Source organism: Hemitrygon akajei, chromosome 11, assembly GCF_048418815.1.
Source record: "Hemitrygon akajei chromosome 11, sHemAka1.3, whole genome shotgun sequence".
Classification (NCBI taxonomy): Eukaryota; Metazoa; Chordata; class Chondrichthyes; order Myliobatiformes; family Dasyatidae; genus Hemitrygon; species Hemitrygon akajei.
In genome coordinates this window covers 20,742,292-20,759,692 of record NC_133134.1, presented here as the reverse complement: position 1 = coordinate 20,759,692, position 17,401 = coordinate 20,742,292, and the positions used below count along the sequence as shown (strand labels likewise).

Sequence of the window (17,401 nt, the reverse complement as noted above, 5' to 3'; positions counted from 1 at the left end):
AGAGGGAAAATAGATAAGTGAAAAATGAACTGGCGGAGCAGACTCATTGGGTCTGATGGCCTAATTTTGCTCCTATATCTGATTTTGGACTCTGCTGTACGTACTGTTGCTTCAGTTCCCAGTGGTTTCCTTCCACTGTTCCAGCCATTATAATTTAATGTTTTACTGAACAATATGATATAGCTCATTCATTCAATGTTAATCATTCCAGACTGAGATGGAACATGAGTTGCCTGCCAGATAGCGAGAAAAGAAAGGACACTTAAATGCATGTATGGCCATCACTGAGGCAAGCTTCAAGCCACATTAATGTATCAAGGCACAAGAGAATAAAAAGAATCAGCATTTAGCCCCAGTACTCCATGCCAATTAAAGTGTTGAGCCAGATTAAAACTCGAGGCACGAGAGCAGAAAGTGAACTGGCACTTGGCCCACTGGCCTGTGCCAGCCAAGGTCCCCCACCCACCCCCACCTGAGCCCGTGCTGCCTGACTGTATTTGACCCATCTCCCTGTTTCTTCTTGCTACTACCATTGGCCAGGAGGTACAGGAGTCTTGAGTCCCATGCCACCAGGATCAGGAACAGTTATTGCCCGCGGTCATCGGCCTCCTGGACTGTCCTTATTCACCTCAGTGCTGATCTCACTCCGCAGCCGAAGGACTCACTTTTGGGGTCTCTGCAGCTCATGTTCTCAGTATTATTTGTTCACTTTTTAAAATTATTTTCTTACTTTGCCCTCTTTTGCGCATTGAGTTTTTGTCGGTCTTTGTTGTGTCTGGTTTTTTGTGCATTGTTTTGTGGGAGCCTGCAAGAAGATGAGTCTCCAGTTTGCATGTGGCATGCATACTATGATAATAAAGTACTTTGAACTTTGTTTATAATTTTGGTAGCGTTCTGTACAGTAGACATTCTGATGATTGGTTTCAATTTACATCCAATTTTTTTTTAAACAGGTTTTTATTGAAAGTTCAGAAGACTCCCTGGGGAGTTGCTAAACCAAAGATTTTTTTCCTCACATGTAGGCGGGGAAAGTAATTAACTAGTTGGCAGGTATGTGGGTGGCTATGTTTTGCCTTTACCTGCTGAGATAAAGGACTGCACAGGGAAGCCAACAAACACGTAGTGAGGCATCATCGGTGTGGTGTGGAAACTTGAAACATACTTCTAAGACTTTAACAAGGAATTTGTAGAGAAATATGCTGAGAGGACTTTCTGAGATCCAGAATTAGACTTGTCCCTGAGATTCTCTTACAATTTTGGGCCAAATGCCAATCCCTTTGATTATATTTTCTATCTTCTGTAGATTGCATCAAGGCAATACAGGCGACAATGTGTCTGTCGGTGATCTTCTGCTGTATTTCATTCATTGTCTTCGTTGTTCAACTGTTCCGGCTGCAGAAGGGTCAACGATTTTACATTGCTGGAACCCTGCAACTACTTTCAAGTAAGTCTGTACAGTATGTATAATAAAAGTGCTTACTCCAAAGCGCTGCTATTTGAAGGTTGAAAAGATTCTAGATCTAATGATGTCCTTTCTGATTGTAATGAAGTGCTTCATTACTTGTAATGCTTGTCCTTCTCAACCCCTCTAGCTTGTCTGGATCACCTTGTATCTGTAGATTATCCAGTGTTGTGCATCTCCTCCTTGGATCCCATTCGTGATTTAGCATCGCTCTTGGTATCTTCTTCTCTTCTGTATCCGCACCTTCATGAGGTTTCCAGGGATATAAAGCATTTTCAGACTTCAGTTACAGGCATGGTATCAGCTTTTGGGTATGCTGACCTTTGCCAGTGCATCTTTCTGTCACTTGCCTTTTACCCTTGCAATGTCAGATTAATGTGATCCTCTTCAGGCCCTCCAGTGAAGTCACTTCTTCTAAGTGAATGTGAGAAGGCTTCCCTTTTAGCATTTCCAAGGGACTGCATCCCTTGCAACTTGCTGGCCTGCACAATCTGGGTCCCTGGTCCTTTATCCTAGTGAACCGGACTCTATAACACACAGATTTCACAGGATTAGCAATATATTGCACAAAGGAGCTGAACTGTCCATGTAATGACATTTTACTCTATGGCACATAGAACATAGACTGAACAGCACAGTACAGGCCTTTCGGCCCATGGTGCTGACCTTTTAACCTACTCCAAGATCAACCTTACCCTTCCCTCCCACATATACTTCCATTTTTCCTTCATCCATGTATCTACCTGAGTGGTGTCCCTAATGTATCTGCCTCCACAGCACATTCCACACATCAACCACTCTCTGAGTTAAAAAAGAATCCAATCTCAGACATTCCCCTTATACTTTCCTCTAATAACCTTAAAATTATGCCCTCTCATGAGCTTTTTACTGTCCCAGGAAAAAGTTTTCCACTCTTATCAATGCCTCTTATACACCTCTATAAAGTCACCTGTCATCTTCCTTTGCTCCAAAGAGAAAATCCCTAGCTTGCTGAACCTATTTTCCTGGTTGCTGCAGCTCCGCCCCCCCCCCCCCCAAAAGTATCCAAAGCGGTGTACTTATTATTGTGTGGAATGGTCACAGGGGTGCTCTACCCTCTTCTGACAGTCACCCTGGTACATGCCTCCTGTAGGTTAGGGGTGACTACCTCCCTGTAACTCCTATTATCACTTCCTCAGTTTCTCATATGATCTGAAGGTCATTGAGCCGCAGTTCCAGTTTCTTACAGTGTTCTCTACTGAGCTGCACCTCAGTGCACCTGGTGCAAATGTGGCTATCCGGGAGGCTAGCGGTGTCCCAGAATTCCCACATCTTATACAATGAACACAACACAGCCACTGGAGCCATTCCCACTGCACTAACTGTGCACTAGCATTAATTTCCCTTCATCATCACCTTTTTAAAAGCTTTATTTAACACTTTTGGTTACCTTTACTGTCAGCTCTTATTACTATTTCTCCTGTGTAAAGTGCCCTTTATATGTATTTCTTGATCAAAATTCCCATTAAAATGTAAATTGTTTAACATTCCGATAATTGGCAATAGGGATGTGAAAACGTGTCATCAAATTGGATTGATGTTAACTGCAACAATGCATTACATGCTGATTTGTACAACTTCTGGACAAAGTTTATATATAAAAAAACTAACTTTTCCTTCTACTGAATCCTTATTGAGATGTTACATTTTTGTTGACTGCAAAAGAAAAAAAAAATGATAGTGATTTCTTGCTGGAAGGGCACAAATCTGTGTTGGAGAATTAATCCCGCTAACAAATAATTTTGTCTTTTTTTTAGGCCTCTGTGTAATGATTGCAGCTTCCATCTACACAGACCAGGAGCAAAACTTCCATAAAAATTTGCATGCAGGATACTATGGATACTCCTTTATTCTAGCCTGGATCGCATTTGCTTTCACTTTTATTAGTGGTGTAATGTACATTGTTTTACGGAAACGCAAATAGAGGCTTGGATTGACCTAACCCCTCACATACCACTGCAGAGACATTCTGTTTCTGATTCAATTTCATCAAGATCTCCTGCAAATAAACCTTTTGTACAGTAATTTTCAAACCAAGCAAAAATGCAATAGCTAATTTTGCAACTGTTTTGAAGCCCTTTTAGCAGATACAAATTCTTTAAAGATCAAATTGGCACTTTTAAGAAGAAATAAACATCACTCTTTGGTTTATGTTAAGGTAAATTGAGAAGTTTCACAGTGGCAGACACCTATTATTTTTACTGCCAGTCAAAATGAAATGTTCACATTCACAGGAGGTGGTTTAAGCATTTCAACCTTCACAAAATGAGCTCCATGTTGTTCACGAGATGCTTTAAAAAAACTAGTGGCCTTGTACTCATGTTTCTCAACTTTGTCTTTCTTTAGGTAAACATGTTTAATTTCCCTAAAGCATCATTTTACTGGACATAGATTCTAAAAGCTACTTATCAGTCACTTAGGATAAAGTACCATGAAAAGTTGGAAGGCTATAATAACAGAAATGCTTAGCGAAGTACATTATATTTGTCTATAGCAGAAAATGATATACAGGTGACCCTGTAATATTGATGAAGGGTGGAGATGAATTCTTTGAAAAGTCCCTATCACCATTTTCCATAAGTCAGTTCATCAGAATCAGGCTTATTATCACCAACATATGTCATCAAAATTTGTTGGGTTTGCAGCAGTACAGTACAAGTCATAAAAATTACTGCAAGTTACTACAATAAATAATGCAACAGATGAATAATACTATTCATGGGCTGTTCATCAGTGCATTGAGAAACAATCTGGAAAAAATACATTTTGTTTTATGTATTTACTTGTTCACAAATTCTGCTTAGAGCAAATTTTCACACCTCAGATTTTGGGGTAGTGGTATGTAACTTCTAAAGGGCAAATTTTCATTACCCAAATTGTCATCACATGGGAGATGCCTCTATAAATATATTGTCAGAGAGAACAGGTTATTGGCAAAATAACTGGAGGAATGGGACTGATGGCAATGGTTTGAGAGCAAGCATGGATTTGATAGCTTAATAGCTGCCTCAGATGTCATATCAAAAAAAAGCAAATACCCGTAGAATTAATAGTGTTCTGGCAATCACAATGTATAAGATCATCCATTTGTTTTTTTTTAAGCTGGTGAATGGGAAAATGTAAGTGCTTAGAATTGATGGTTCTTGACCTTGGAAAAAGAATAAATTTGATGTCTGGGCTTATTTGTACATTTTATTTATTAGCATAATATAAACCATCTTGTGAAATGTAAACCACTAGAAGCATCTGCTTTCCTGTTGTGCCAAACATGTCCCACCTTAGAAATTACTAGGCTTACCCAAATCCCTCTATCTTTCTGAGCTCCATGTACCTATCCAAAAGTCTCTTAAAAGACCCTATTGTATCCGTTCCACCACTGTTGCCGGCAGCCCATTCCATGCACTCACCACACTCTTGAGTAAAAAACTTACCCGACATCTCCTCTGTACCTACTCCCCAGCACCTTAAACCTGTGTCCTCTTGTGGCAACCATTTCGGCCCTGGAAAAAAGCCTCTGACTATCCACGATCAATGCCTCTCATCATCTTATGCACCTCTATCAGGTCACCTCTCATCTCCGGTGCTCCAAGGAGAAAAGGCTGAGTTCACTCAACTTATTCTCATAAGGCATGCTCCCCAATCCAGGCAACATTCTTGTAAATCTCCTCTGCACCCTTCTTGTAATGAGGTGACCAGAACTGAGCACAGTACTCCAAGTGGGGTCTGACCAGGGTCCTATATAGCTGCAACATTACCTCTCGGCTCCTAATTTCAATTCTTCGATAGATGGAGGCCAATACACCGTACGCTGCCTTAACCACAGTTACTGTTGCTTTCCTGACAGCTTGAATGAAACTGGCCATTCTCCTCTAACCTCTCTCATTAACAAGGGTGCTTTTGCCCACAGAACAGCCGTTCACTGGATTTTTTTTTTTGTTTCTCGCACCATTCTCTGTACGTGTAAAAATCCCAGATCAGCAGCTTCTGAGATGCTCATCCACCCCATCTGGGACCAAAAATCAATCCATGGTCAAAGTAATTTAGATCATATTTCTTCCCCTTTCTGACCAATAACTGAAATTTGTGACCATGTCTGCAAGCTTTTATGCATTGAGTTGTTGCCTTGTGATTGGCTGATCAGATATTTGCTTTAACAAACAAGTGTACAGGTACACCTAATTTAGTGACCACTGATTGTAGCTTTTTTGCCCCTAGATGTCCCAAGGGTAATTATTAAACTTTTGCACTTCAATAATTGGACACTTTGAATCGATTTACTGTGATTATGACTCCCTCTCTATAATATAAACACTGAACTGAGCACAGCCAACAGAACTTTTCCCTCATTATTTAGCTAAATCATACAAGAGGTTTTCTCAGAAACTAAATAAGAAACTCTTGACCATCCTGACATTAGTGGAAACAGAAAATACTGCTGTAAATAAATACTTGAATTCAGCATTAGTATGTTGGTGCTGCTTGTTTTCTTCCTGATTAGCTGGACTGCAATGATTGCAGAGGCTTTAAAACCTAAACATCAGACAGAACTTGTTGCACAGTTGCTTTTTGCTCTCAGCATTTTCCATTCCTGTACTTATTTTTTATAATCAGAAAATTAGGATCAACATAAATAGAAAATAATATAATTGCACTGAAACTTTGCATTCAACATCCTGGCAAAGGACTATCTCATCTCTCAATGTAGCGCCATTCCAGAGAACTGAACATTACTTCAAAAAATCAGTTTTAACTTACATAGAAATTGTAACTCAGTGTAGGAAATGCCACTACAGATCCACTTCCCGAATAATGACCATCAATACAACAGTTGTGATACATTTTTATATAACTTTTAGTGGCAGAATTAACAATGTCAAGTAACCAGTTAATAGTTTTCTTCAAATATTTTACTCAATATAATACCTAAAAAGCAGTTATTTTTAAAAATCACCAGTTTAGCTATGTTTATAGTGTAGTGAGCAAACCTTTCCTTTTATAAAAAAGTTAGGTGTACTTTTTTAATAACTCATTGTCAGTCAATGGAAACAGTAAAAGTTGGCAATTTATTAACTGTGCAACTGCACATGTTCATGGAAGAGACAGAGGGACCGTGGTTTCCATAGTGAGGATCACAATTTGATTTTTGCAACTGTATTCCATTGCATAACCAATGAGGTAATAAAGGAGATTTTTTTAAAAATATATTAGTCAGTCCTAAATAACATTATGACAGTATACAAACCAAATTATTTTTTTGAAGATCCACTTAAAAGACATCTTATTCAAGTGGTGTTGGAGTAACCACTAGTTCCAAAGTTGGTATTTTCTTTACCACAATATATTAAGGTCTTATTTTTGTAATATATTTATTGCATGCTAATTTGTTATCAATGCTTTTTACTCTAGTGATACTGTGCAGTGATACAAGCTAATGCTCACACCCAGTATAAATTTGCATTTAAATCCTGTGCATAATAAATATGGATTTTCTCTCGCAATGTCACAGATAACAATTTAACCTATATTTTTTGCTAAAATTACTATAGAAGGATAAAAATCACTGAAAAGATCAGAAGGGGTAGGACAGTTTCTAGATACACTGTATTTGTGTGTATTGTGAAAGACTTGCATGCATTTTGATTTGCTGGCCATTGATCCTGAGTCAATTTGTTTTTGAATCAATTAACTTCTGTCATTGAGTGATATAGCTTAGGACATGAACTAGATTTATGAATTAAGTTTGCAGTTCATGAATTTTAGTACAAGTTTGATTTTGCATTGTTTAGTACTTTAATAGTTGACAAATAAGCTAGAATTGGTTTCAAACAAAAGCAAGCAAGTTTTTAAAATCAAAAAACACAATTATGGATGTAAATCCTATATTTTAAATAAAACATTTGCAATTAAGATCTTGTATATAGTCCAACATTTGTACGTGGTAAACATGGATCTGACGGATTAAGTAAGCCATAAACAATCAGATTATTAAACATGCTTCACTTACTTATTTCTTCCTTTGGATCTAATTTACCATATTAATTAGTTTTCAAAGAGCCTTTTTAGAAAATATTTTCTTCCTCCTTCAATATATAGTTTAAAAATTTACCAGGTTGAGTGTCTTATTAGTAGTGTGATTGTTTTTAACGTAGCATTTTTGTTTAGTTATGTTACCGTGATTCTACAATGATGTGATAATATAGGCTCTGATAAAGAAATCCAAAATATAAGGAATTATTGACATTATCTGTATTTTGTATGTATAATAAAGTACAGCCTAGCAAATCATTAATTTGTTTAGATTGTCAATTTATGCTACCCCCTGTCCCCGATAAATAACTGAAATTAGTCCAGCTTGTCTGAAATTCAACCTCCTTGTGGTCTACAGGTCTGCATCAGCATGTGATCAGTCATCTGGTGTTTCGTATGGTGGGAGATTCTAATACCAGAGGATAGCCTCAGAATAGACGGGTGTCCTTTTAGAATGGAGATGAGGAGGAATTTCTTTAGCCAGAGAGTGGTGAATCTGTGAAATTTGTTGCCACAGGCAGCTGTAGAGGCCAAGTATTTATGTATATTTAAGGTTGATAGATTCTTGATTGGTCAGGGCATGAAGGGATATGGGGAGAAGATAGGAGATTGGGGCTGAGAGGAAAATTGGATCAGCCATGATGAAATGATGGAGCACACTCAATAGGCAAAATGGCCTAATTTTGCTCCTGTAACTTATGGCTTCACTGAAATTGTCTACAGTCTATAACACATTCAGCCCATCGAGTCTGCTCTATCATTCCATCATGGGCGATCCCGGATCCCACTCAACCCCATACACCTGCCTTCTTGCCATATCCTTTGATGCCCTGACCGATCAGGAAACAATATGGTCTTATGGAAACACAAACTGGAAAACAGATTAAACAGTTCTAAAGTGTTTTGTAAACACAAATTCTGCAGATGCTGCAAATCCAGAGTAACACAAACAACATGCTGAAGGAACTCAGCAGGTCATGCAGAATCCATGGAAAGGAAAAAAAAACCAGTAGATGTTTCAGGCCAACACCCTTCATCAGGTCTGCAAAGGAAGGACACAAAAGCCAGAATAAGAAAATGGGTGGGGAGAGAAATGAGGAGGAGAAATTACTGGAAGTTAGAGAAATGTTCATGCCATCAGGATGTCATCAACTGTTTGGAATATATGAAGAACATGGATTCAAAACTTTTGAATAACTTGTTATTTTGAATTATGTAACGCCAGTTCTAAGGAAGGTAAAGAAGTCAAAGTAGTCTTGGCCCAAAAGCTTAGACCTGAACTTTATTTTACTTTGATGGAAGGATGTTACTCACAATGTAGCACTGGTATAGCCTGAGGTGGCTGGAAAAGAGGAGCCTATACTACCGTGAATATGTTTTAGAACTGTTGCTAAATATTGTGAGAACCTAGACATCCAGTGTATAGTGTACTCATCCACTCAAATGAATTAGTTTTAGACTATGGTATGGTCTATACTGTATAACCATGGGGAATTTAATATCATTCATTTAATACGGTACTTTGAGCTGAAGTAATTAATAATCAAAATCAGATACATTATCACTGACATGACATGAAATTTGTTTTACAGCAGCAGTATAGTGCAGTCATAAAATCTATAATATACAATACTAAGCAAATAGTGCATGGGTTTTGGGACTGTTCCAGATAAACTGATGGCAGAGGGGTAAAGCTGTTACTAAAATATTGAGTACTTCAGGTTCCTGTACTTTCTCCCTAATGATAGTAATGAGAAGAGGGCATGTCCTGGATGATGAGGGTCCTTAATGAAGGATGCTGCTCTCTTGAGGTACCACATCTTGAAGACTTCCTTGATGTTGGAGAGGGATGTGCACAAGTTAGAACTGGCCGACTTCTATAACCCTCTGCCACCTCTTTTGATCCTGTGCATTAGAGAGTCTATACCACTCTGTGTTCCAAGCAGTCAGAAGGGTCTCCATGGCATATCTATAGAAATGTCCAAGCCTTTGGTGACATGCTGAATCTCCTCAGACTACTAATGAAGTATAGCTGCTGGTATGCCTCCTTCAATGATTGCATCAATATGGTGTGCTAGGATAGATCACCTGAGAAGCTGACATCCAGATCACTTTTTCCACCAGATCCTTCAATGGGTACTGATGTGTTCTCCCAACACTCCCTTCCTGAAGTCCACAATCAGTTCCTTGTTCTTGCCGACACTGTGTGAGGTTATTGATGCAACACCATCCAACCAGCTGATGTATCCCATCCCTGTGATATTCTACCAACAACAATATCACATTAATGGATTTATAGATAGTGTCTGAGCTGTGCTTGGCCACAGTCAGGACTGTAGAAAAAGCACTCTAAAGTGCTCACTGAGGAGATCTGCACTGACTGTGGTCTCCCAACAGGGAAGCTAAAGTTCTGGTTGCAGAGGGAATAGATTAATAATTAGCTTTACATGGTACATGTACATTTAAAGATATAGTGAAATGCATTGCTTGCATTAACAACCAAACACACACTTAGGATGTGTTCAAGGTAATTACGAAAAAGGGTAAGTTTGGTTCTCGGGTTGGGATTCAAAACTGGAAAAAGGCCATTTTGATGGTATCAGAAAGGATTTGGCTGTTTCCTGGCAAAGATGTACTTGGTAAGTGGGGGGGCCTTCCGATGTGAAATTTTGAGTGTACAAAACTTGTATGTGCCTGTTAGAATAAAAGGCAAGGATAACAGGTTTAGGGTACCTTAGTTTTTGAGAAATATTGAGTCCCTGAGGTATGTGAGAATAAAAATTGCAAAAGACAACTTAAAAATGAAATCAGGAGGGTTAAAAGAAGACCAATCATGAACAAGAAAATCAGACGCTGGAAATCCAGGCAACACACACAAAATGCTGGAGGAACTCTACAGGCCAGGCAGCATCTTTGGAAAAGAGTACAGTTAACATTTCAGGCCAGGAGCCTTCATCAGGATTAGGGAAAAAAAGACAAGTCAGAATAAGAAAGTGGGAGGTTTCTTACTCTGACTCCTCATCCTTTTTTTTTGGACTAGATGGGCTGAAGGGTCTGTTTCTGTGCTGTAGTTTTTTTATGACTGTGTATCCTATAAAGGTCTGTTCATTCTGAGATTGTTTACATAGCCCTACGATGAACAAAAGTTGCTTATGCAGATGCTACTCAGAATGAGCAATAATGGTGATGTGAATCACTGTTGAAGATATAAATTATGCTTTTTCTAGAATCATAAATTACCTCAGATGTCCATTCATCTGTATAACAACACCAACAACACTGCAGCACTAGTTAATATAGAATTTCCTTACAATGAAATACTAGTTTTCATAAGGAAGAGATTACTACTATGCTGTGGTCAGGTGTTTATGACATTCTTGGCTGCTGATGATTACATGAGCTGTTTTTAAAAAAAAGCGTAAGATGCTGGAGATAGTCTGTGGTTAGGCAGCATCTGTGGAGAGAGAAACAAGTAACATCTTAATTCACTCATCAGAACTGGAAAAGTGAGGAACAAATAGAGGAAAGGGGAAGTGAGAATAATTTACTGAGTTTTCACTTATAGAAAATTGATATATTAACCAACTCCAGATATGCTGACTGTACCTCCCTGAGCAAACAATACGAGTTTTAAAAGTTGTAGTGGGGGAACAAGATTTACCCAAGTTTGTTCCATAGGCACCACAGCTGTTTCCATCCACACATTGTTAAACCATCAATACAGAATATGTTGAAGGTATCATTTAACAATAACAGAACTAATGGAGCATGTTCTTCTAATATGCAATATTTAAAAAGCATGATTTGCTAAAAAGATTTTTACTTCTAGAATTAAAGTTCTAATGATGCTGCAATGCAAGAAATTCTGATGAATATTCTCTAGTTAATGTTAAATGGCTTATAAATTTATAAAACAATTAATCTGAATATCAATGGAAGCACTTACACTGCTTTCTTCAATAAGAACTGTGTTTTAATCATTTTAATGTTCAAAATAAAACAGGATTTGTACAAGTAATTGCTTTACAACTACTAGCTAAATCATCCTGCAATTTTAAGTGTGCACCAATTTACATGCAGAATGACAGACTTTAGAAAAACACATTGTCTCAGAATGAAGGAAGCACCATTGTTAACAGTCATTTAATACACTTGGAGATTTCATTGGACATTTTACCTGTATATTCTAAACTAGCAACTAATTGCTAACTAAAAACTTGCTAACAACAGCATGACACAATGCAGGAACAATTTTTAACAGCTAATATAATTCGATATGCATATGGAAGGTACAAATGATCTCTTTGCAAAAAACCACTGCTATTAAATATGTATTGCCATTGCTATGGAATATTTACAATATGGAAGATTGTAAACTACAAGTATGACCAATAGTTTGAGAAATATAGAAAGTGAATATTTGCTAAATAAATGAAACGACCTGTCAAGTTGTATAATCCAACAGATTCCTTTGGTTGCATACTTCACATAATTACTTTCTGACAATTAGCTGAATTTATTGTTGCAGATCACTTTTGCAAATTTCAGACTAACATTTCAATTATTATGGATTCTTTTGTTATGTGCAACACAGATTAAAAAGCTCGCAATCTACTTTAGCACCATTGATTTTACACAGGTAGTTCTATACATTCTCTTTAAACAAAGGAATATTTAGGCACATTTGGATCAAAATGTAAAAACCGGGTTTCCAATTTGAGCTCTGTTGCAACACTTTTCTGAACTGTCAACACCTCACATGGGATTCACAATATCTTTGCTCATTTATCAGTTTTTGCACAAGCCCAGTCTGTCAGAATGCTCACGTGATGAACTACAGATTTTATCATATTTACAAAATTTAGCCTCTTGCTTAAGTGGATGAGCAATTTTAAATGACTCAATTTCTAGCTTTTCTCAGACAAAATCTACTATAAATGTCTGTAAAAATATAAACATAGTATTTCATAATTACTTTTCCAATTCTAATTAGTGTTCAAAATTGTGTTAATTTAAAATTAAGAAGACATTTTTAATGATCTGTTATGGAAATGGCATTTTTTGTCATTTAGATTATGCATCAATGCTCAGATTGTAATTTTTAGTGTCTAATGAAGTACAGGCTGTCCCGGGATAATTGAGCCCAATTTTACTGATGCCCTTAAGTCAGCAAATACACAAAAATCACTTGATATAATTACTATACCTCCACAGTTTTAAAGGCACAAGGCTGATTAGGAGTAATTATTAAAAGTGGAGAGAGTGGAAACTAGTTTGGCTACTCATAGGAATGAATGAACATATGTTGGACTTTTGAATTTAAAAACATTTTAGGAGTTTGTTTGTATGTAGGGAAGTCCTCAGGTCAGGCATTCGTAACATAGAATCTTCAAGAAAAAGTAGTAAGAGGCACACTCTAAGGCATTCCCATGTGTTTTCTGATCAAGGTGAGAACTTTTGGTTTATATTTGTGGTTGCAGACTACACAGTACAAAAGGTGATCAAAAAGTATGAACACCTTGGTAGGAGTTTGAACTTTCAGTCCTGAAAAAAAAACTAAATAGTGACTTAAAATAGTTAGCACTTTGGTATCGAATATTTTCATGGACACATAACTTGGGAAAGTGATTTGATTGCAATAACACTTATCCAAATGTGTAAATTTTCAATTTAAATTTAGTAGGACAAGTTTAATGTTTACGTATGAACACATTATTTGCTTCTGTTCAAAAATGAACACCACATTGACAAATGCTTAAACACATTTGTTTTTAATGAACTTAGGCAAAACCAGACCAAAATTTCCTCAGTAACTAATCAATAAAGAGCAGTTCACAATAAACTAAAGTTGTTTTTGTTTTTAGTATTTTTGCATAAGCAATGCGATAACGAATGATGGATATGGATTTCTTCAGGATAATCTTTAGGTTCCAATAAGCAAAACGCTTGTGATTCACAGAAAAAGACAAAATAACAATGGATGATTTTTGCTTGAATAAGTAAAATATTAAATTTCAAGTAAAACAGAAACAAAGTGCAAGTGGAAGGAGAGATTTTGCCTCTCCAAATATTTTCCATTGTGATAGGCACTTCAAACTAGGATCATCATGGTATGCATATATAGTATCACAAAACTGTATATAGAGGCACAAATCTGTTGAACATCCGCAGCATTCCAGGAGATTGCAATTCCACTTTTCATACGCGTTGGATATACTGCAGGCTCCTGGGATGGCTTGAGGTATCAGGTTTAGTAAGTAGATCTCCTGTTGAAACTGTAGTAGGAACTGCTGATTGAAAGGGAATATACATAAATACAGAAATATACGGTTATTATTTATTTGATTCACAAGTATTCTGGTATGCAGTATTTCAATTATGTTCCATCTTTGTTAAAATTTTCAATAATGATGCAACAATTGAAAAGATGATCTCCGCATGCCTTTGTCACACATCCACAGATTCAACAACAAAAGTTTATCTTCCTGCTCTGCTTTCATTTTCAGCTTCACTTGATCCTAATCCATTTAAATTTCAAAAAAATTATCTTCTAGTTTAATATCAGCATATTGGTAAAACAGAACAACCTCAAAGATATATCAGCAAAGCTTCTAAATTTCAGAGCTCCTAGCTTCTTTAAAAGCAGCAAGTAAATTGAGCTGTGGTTACAAGATTTACCAATGTTTGTGTCAGATGCTTACTACTGATCAAGTTTATGTTTCAGTGAGACCTGTAAATGATAAACAGATATGCAAATAAAGAGCTGCTGAAGGGATTCTGTGGGTCAAGCAGCATCTTTAGAGGGAAATAGGCAGTCAATGTTCCATGTCAAGACCTTTTTCTGAGCCGAAAGAGGGAAAATTGCCAGGGTAAGGAGGAGAGGAGGATGGAGAAAAGCTGGTAAATGATAAGTGAACCCAGGTGCAGTGACTGATTGGCAGAAAAACAAAGAGGAGAGGGTAGATATAATGACAGACACTGGTAGGTGAAGGCGACAAATAGCTGCCAATTATGCCTACAGTATAGTTAAGGTTAGGAACATATATTACTCACAACATTGACTTCTTATCCTTAATATTTCTATCTCCTCCCAGACTAATTCACCATTTTGAGCTTATGAGCTCATTCCTCACCATTGTAGTGATCTCATTTACCAACAGTTCAAAAGCACGGGGCAGCTAGGGAATTGGGTAGAATGCATGACTTTAAGCTGAACATCAGGCTTGAAACTACACTTATGCTTGATTCACATGATGTTTTATGTTGTGTACAGCAGATTTATTATAAGAACACCCATATTATTCATTTTGTACATTAAAATTCAGCAGATTAAAAGGCAACATTCCCAAATAAGATGCTGATTTTCAGTTATACCTTTGAATCATAAAAAAGGAGTACCTTTTTTCTGACTATGATTGTTCATTGCCTTTTGTAAGATCAATTATTATTTGACTACTTGTCGCATTACTTTCCTGGAAAACAGAATATTTAGGCACTGTGTGTTAATTAAACGATCAGTGATGCATCTCCCGACAACTCAGTTTTAATGTATGCCTTACTGATTATAATATAAATAAACTCCATTTATTTCTCAGTGCTTACAGATCATGTGGCACAGTGGGTCAATGAATAATTTGTCTCAGATAATTGCAGATATCCAATTTAATTAAAAGATCTGTTAATTCTCATGTGGCAAGATATCATAGATTAAATTCATTGAATGGTTCTGAAAAAAGGTTATCAATCTGAAAACATTACGTCTGCTTCCCTTTCTATAGATGTTGCCTGATCTGAACACCATTTCTATTCTTTTCTGCTTTTACTTGTTTTCCATAACATTTAGTTATTTCATTTTGAAATGTGATGCTAAATGATACCTAATTCTTAGTTATGCTATTATTTTGCTAATGATTGTAAAATTAATCACTGTTAACAAAAAAAGCAATTTCCAAACTCAAACAACACTGTTCATTTTAGATAACCATTTAAAACTAATTATCAGTTACAGGTATATTTAAGTTAAATATAATTGTAAACACAAGGAAGTCTGCAGATACTGGAAATCCAAATCAACAAACATACAGAATGCTGGAGGAACTCAGCAGGTCAGGCAGCGAATATGGAAAAGTCAACTTTTCCAATGGAGACCTTTCTTCAGGATAATCAAATATAACTGTAAATTTACAATATGTAAATCTAATAACTGTGTGATTTTTATGCTAAATGTTTGATTTTATTCATTACATAACTTATCAAGTGGGTACTCAAAAATATTGTTCCTAACTAGCAACTCTTTCAAAAAAATAATTCAGTAAAACCAAAACATTCCCCACAAAGAAGCATTTCTGACCTACCTGTCTTGTATTACCTAGTTCTTCTTTCCTACTAGGTTGCCAAACCAGAGTGTCTGGGGACTCTGTATTCCCTTCTGTTGTTTTCGAAGCCACGTCTATGTTAACAAAAGAAGTCCAAAGTAAATGCTGATCCCATCAACACTGTTGAATTAAAGTTAGAATGGCTAATGAACTGTTCCAAATTTATTTTTAAAAAACCAACCTACTAACAAATATAGTTATTCTTGGAATTGTTAGACAGCTGTCTGGGCAGATATTTCATATATCAGACCCTCCCACCTGGGTTGAATATATTTGTATGGCGATCTTATAGTAATAAACAGTGAGTGCTACCTTTGAAACAACAGGAGGGTGATTGACATGTGTTAAATGCTCATCCATCAATATTGGTGGTAGAATTTCCAAACGTGCATCATCATTTAAGCTAAAGATACTATGAGAAAACATAGTTGGTTGTAGGATATATTCACACTTGACTTGATGATGTCACTAAAGGAAGACTAGGTAACATTATATTATTGAATAACCACCTAGCCCTTTGATATAGTATGATATATAGTGGATAATAATTTTCCCACTACAACAGAATCAATCATAAAATGATACAGAGAAACACCATTTTGTCAACAATTGGCAATTTTTCCACAAAATTGTCATCGATTTTTGAGCAAGAATGAATAGGAAATGTTAATTACCTGGCACAGAATAATTGGAAACTACTGCCAATAGCAGAAATAAAATATGATGTTGTTTGTGTTTCCTGCAGGAAGTTTAGGACTTCTTCGGATAGAGACAACAAACATCTTTCTTAAAAAATAACATCTTTATGATATTTGAATGGGGACAAGAAAATTGCATTATTGATGAAGAGTTGGGGATTTCAGACAAGTATTTGAAAAGTCAGAGGATGTAGCCTATTCTGATCAGCATAATTGCATTTAGCTCAACAAAGTTATGACACGTTAAATCACAAGATGCCTATATATATATAGAGTACTAATTTAAATATATTAAATCTTGTTCCTTCATTTACTAGCTGCTGAAAAATGCTCTGTATAAAAATTTTTTAGGGTCTATAAGTAAAGTTTGCCTTAACTCTTCATTGTTCTCCAACTAAATACTAGTGCCAATATAATTTTGGGACTGTTTATTCAGATCTCTAGGGAAACAATACAGCCTCATTTATTATTAATTTCATTATCCTTTTTTTTAGCATCTCTTTGTGCCTTTACTGAGATGCGAATCTCACTTCTGTGCACTCTTTCAAATTTATATGAAGGTAGCTCTTCCCACTCGTAATTTCCACCAGGATTTTCCTGAAACTTCCATGGCCACACACATTGATCCAACCCAGTATCTGATGAAAGCAAGATGGGGATTGGGGATACCCTGCTAAAAATATTTTACAATTTTGTCATATTTCACTCATATACCATTGCTGAGTGTAGCCAGCAGAAAGGGCGGTTTGTCTATGCAGCCTCCCAGTATCAATAACTTTCTCAAACTAGAGACCACGGCC

At 36.6% G+C, this 17,401-nt stretch overlaps 2 protein-coding genes across 8 annotated transcripts in view; one reads left to right on the top strand and one right to left on the bottom strand.

The window, feature by feature from the left end:
* The window catches only part of emp2 (epithelial membrane protein 2), a 53,685-nt gene extending 45,895 nt beyond the window's left edge, over window positions 1-7,790 (top strand). For all 3 annotated transcript variants that reach the window (XM_073060339.1, XM_073060340.1, XM_073060341.1), the window contains 2 exons: window positions 1,304-1,444; window positions 3,259-7,790. In XM_073060339.1, the coding sequence (XP_072916440.1) occupies window positions 1,304-1,444; window positions 3,259-3,425 (308 nt within the window). In that variant the 3' untranslated portion in view covers window positions 3,426-7,790. The remainder of the gene's footprint in view (window positions 1-1,303; window positions 1,445-3,258) is intronic.
* A 2,205-nt stretch (window positions 7,791-9,995) lies between these two features.
* LOC140735367 (uncharacterized) overlaps window positions 9,996-17,401 on the bottom strand; it is a 77,386-nt gene continuing 69,980 nt past the window's right edge. For 4 of the 5 annotated variants that reach the window (XM_073060338.1, XM_073060334.1, XM_073060335.1 and 1 more), the window contains exons 8-10: window positions 15,883-15,977; window positions 14,927-15,000; window positions 9,996-13,818 (exon numbers count right to left, since the gene is read on the bottom strand). In XM_073060338.1, the coding sequence (XP_072916439.1) occupies window positions 14,938-15,000; window positions 15,883-15,977 (158 nt within the window). In that variant the 3' untranslated portion in view covers window positions 9,996-13,818; window positions 14,927-14,937. The remainder of the gene's footprint in view (window positions 13,819-14,926; window positions 15,001-15,882; window positions 15,978-17,401) is intronic. The other variant, XM_073060336.1, reaches the window with a different exon arrangement.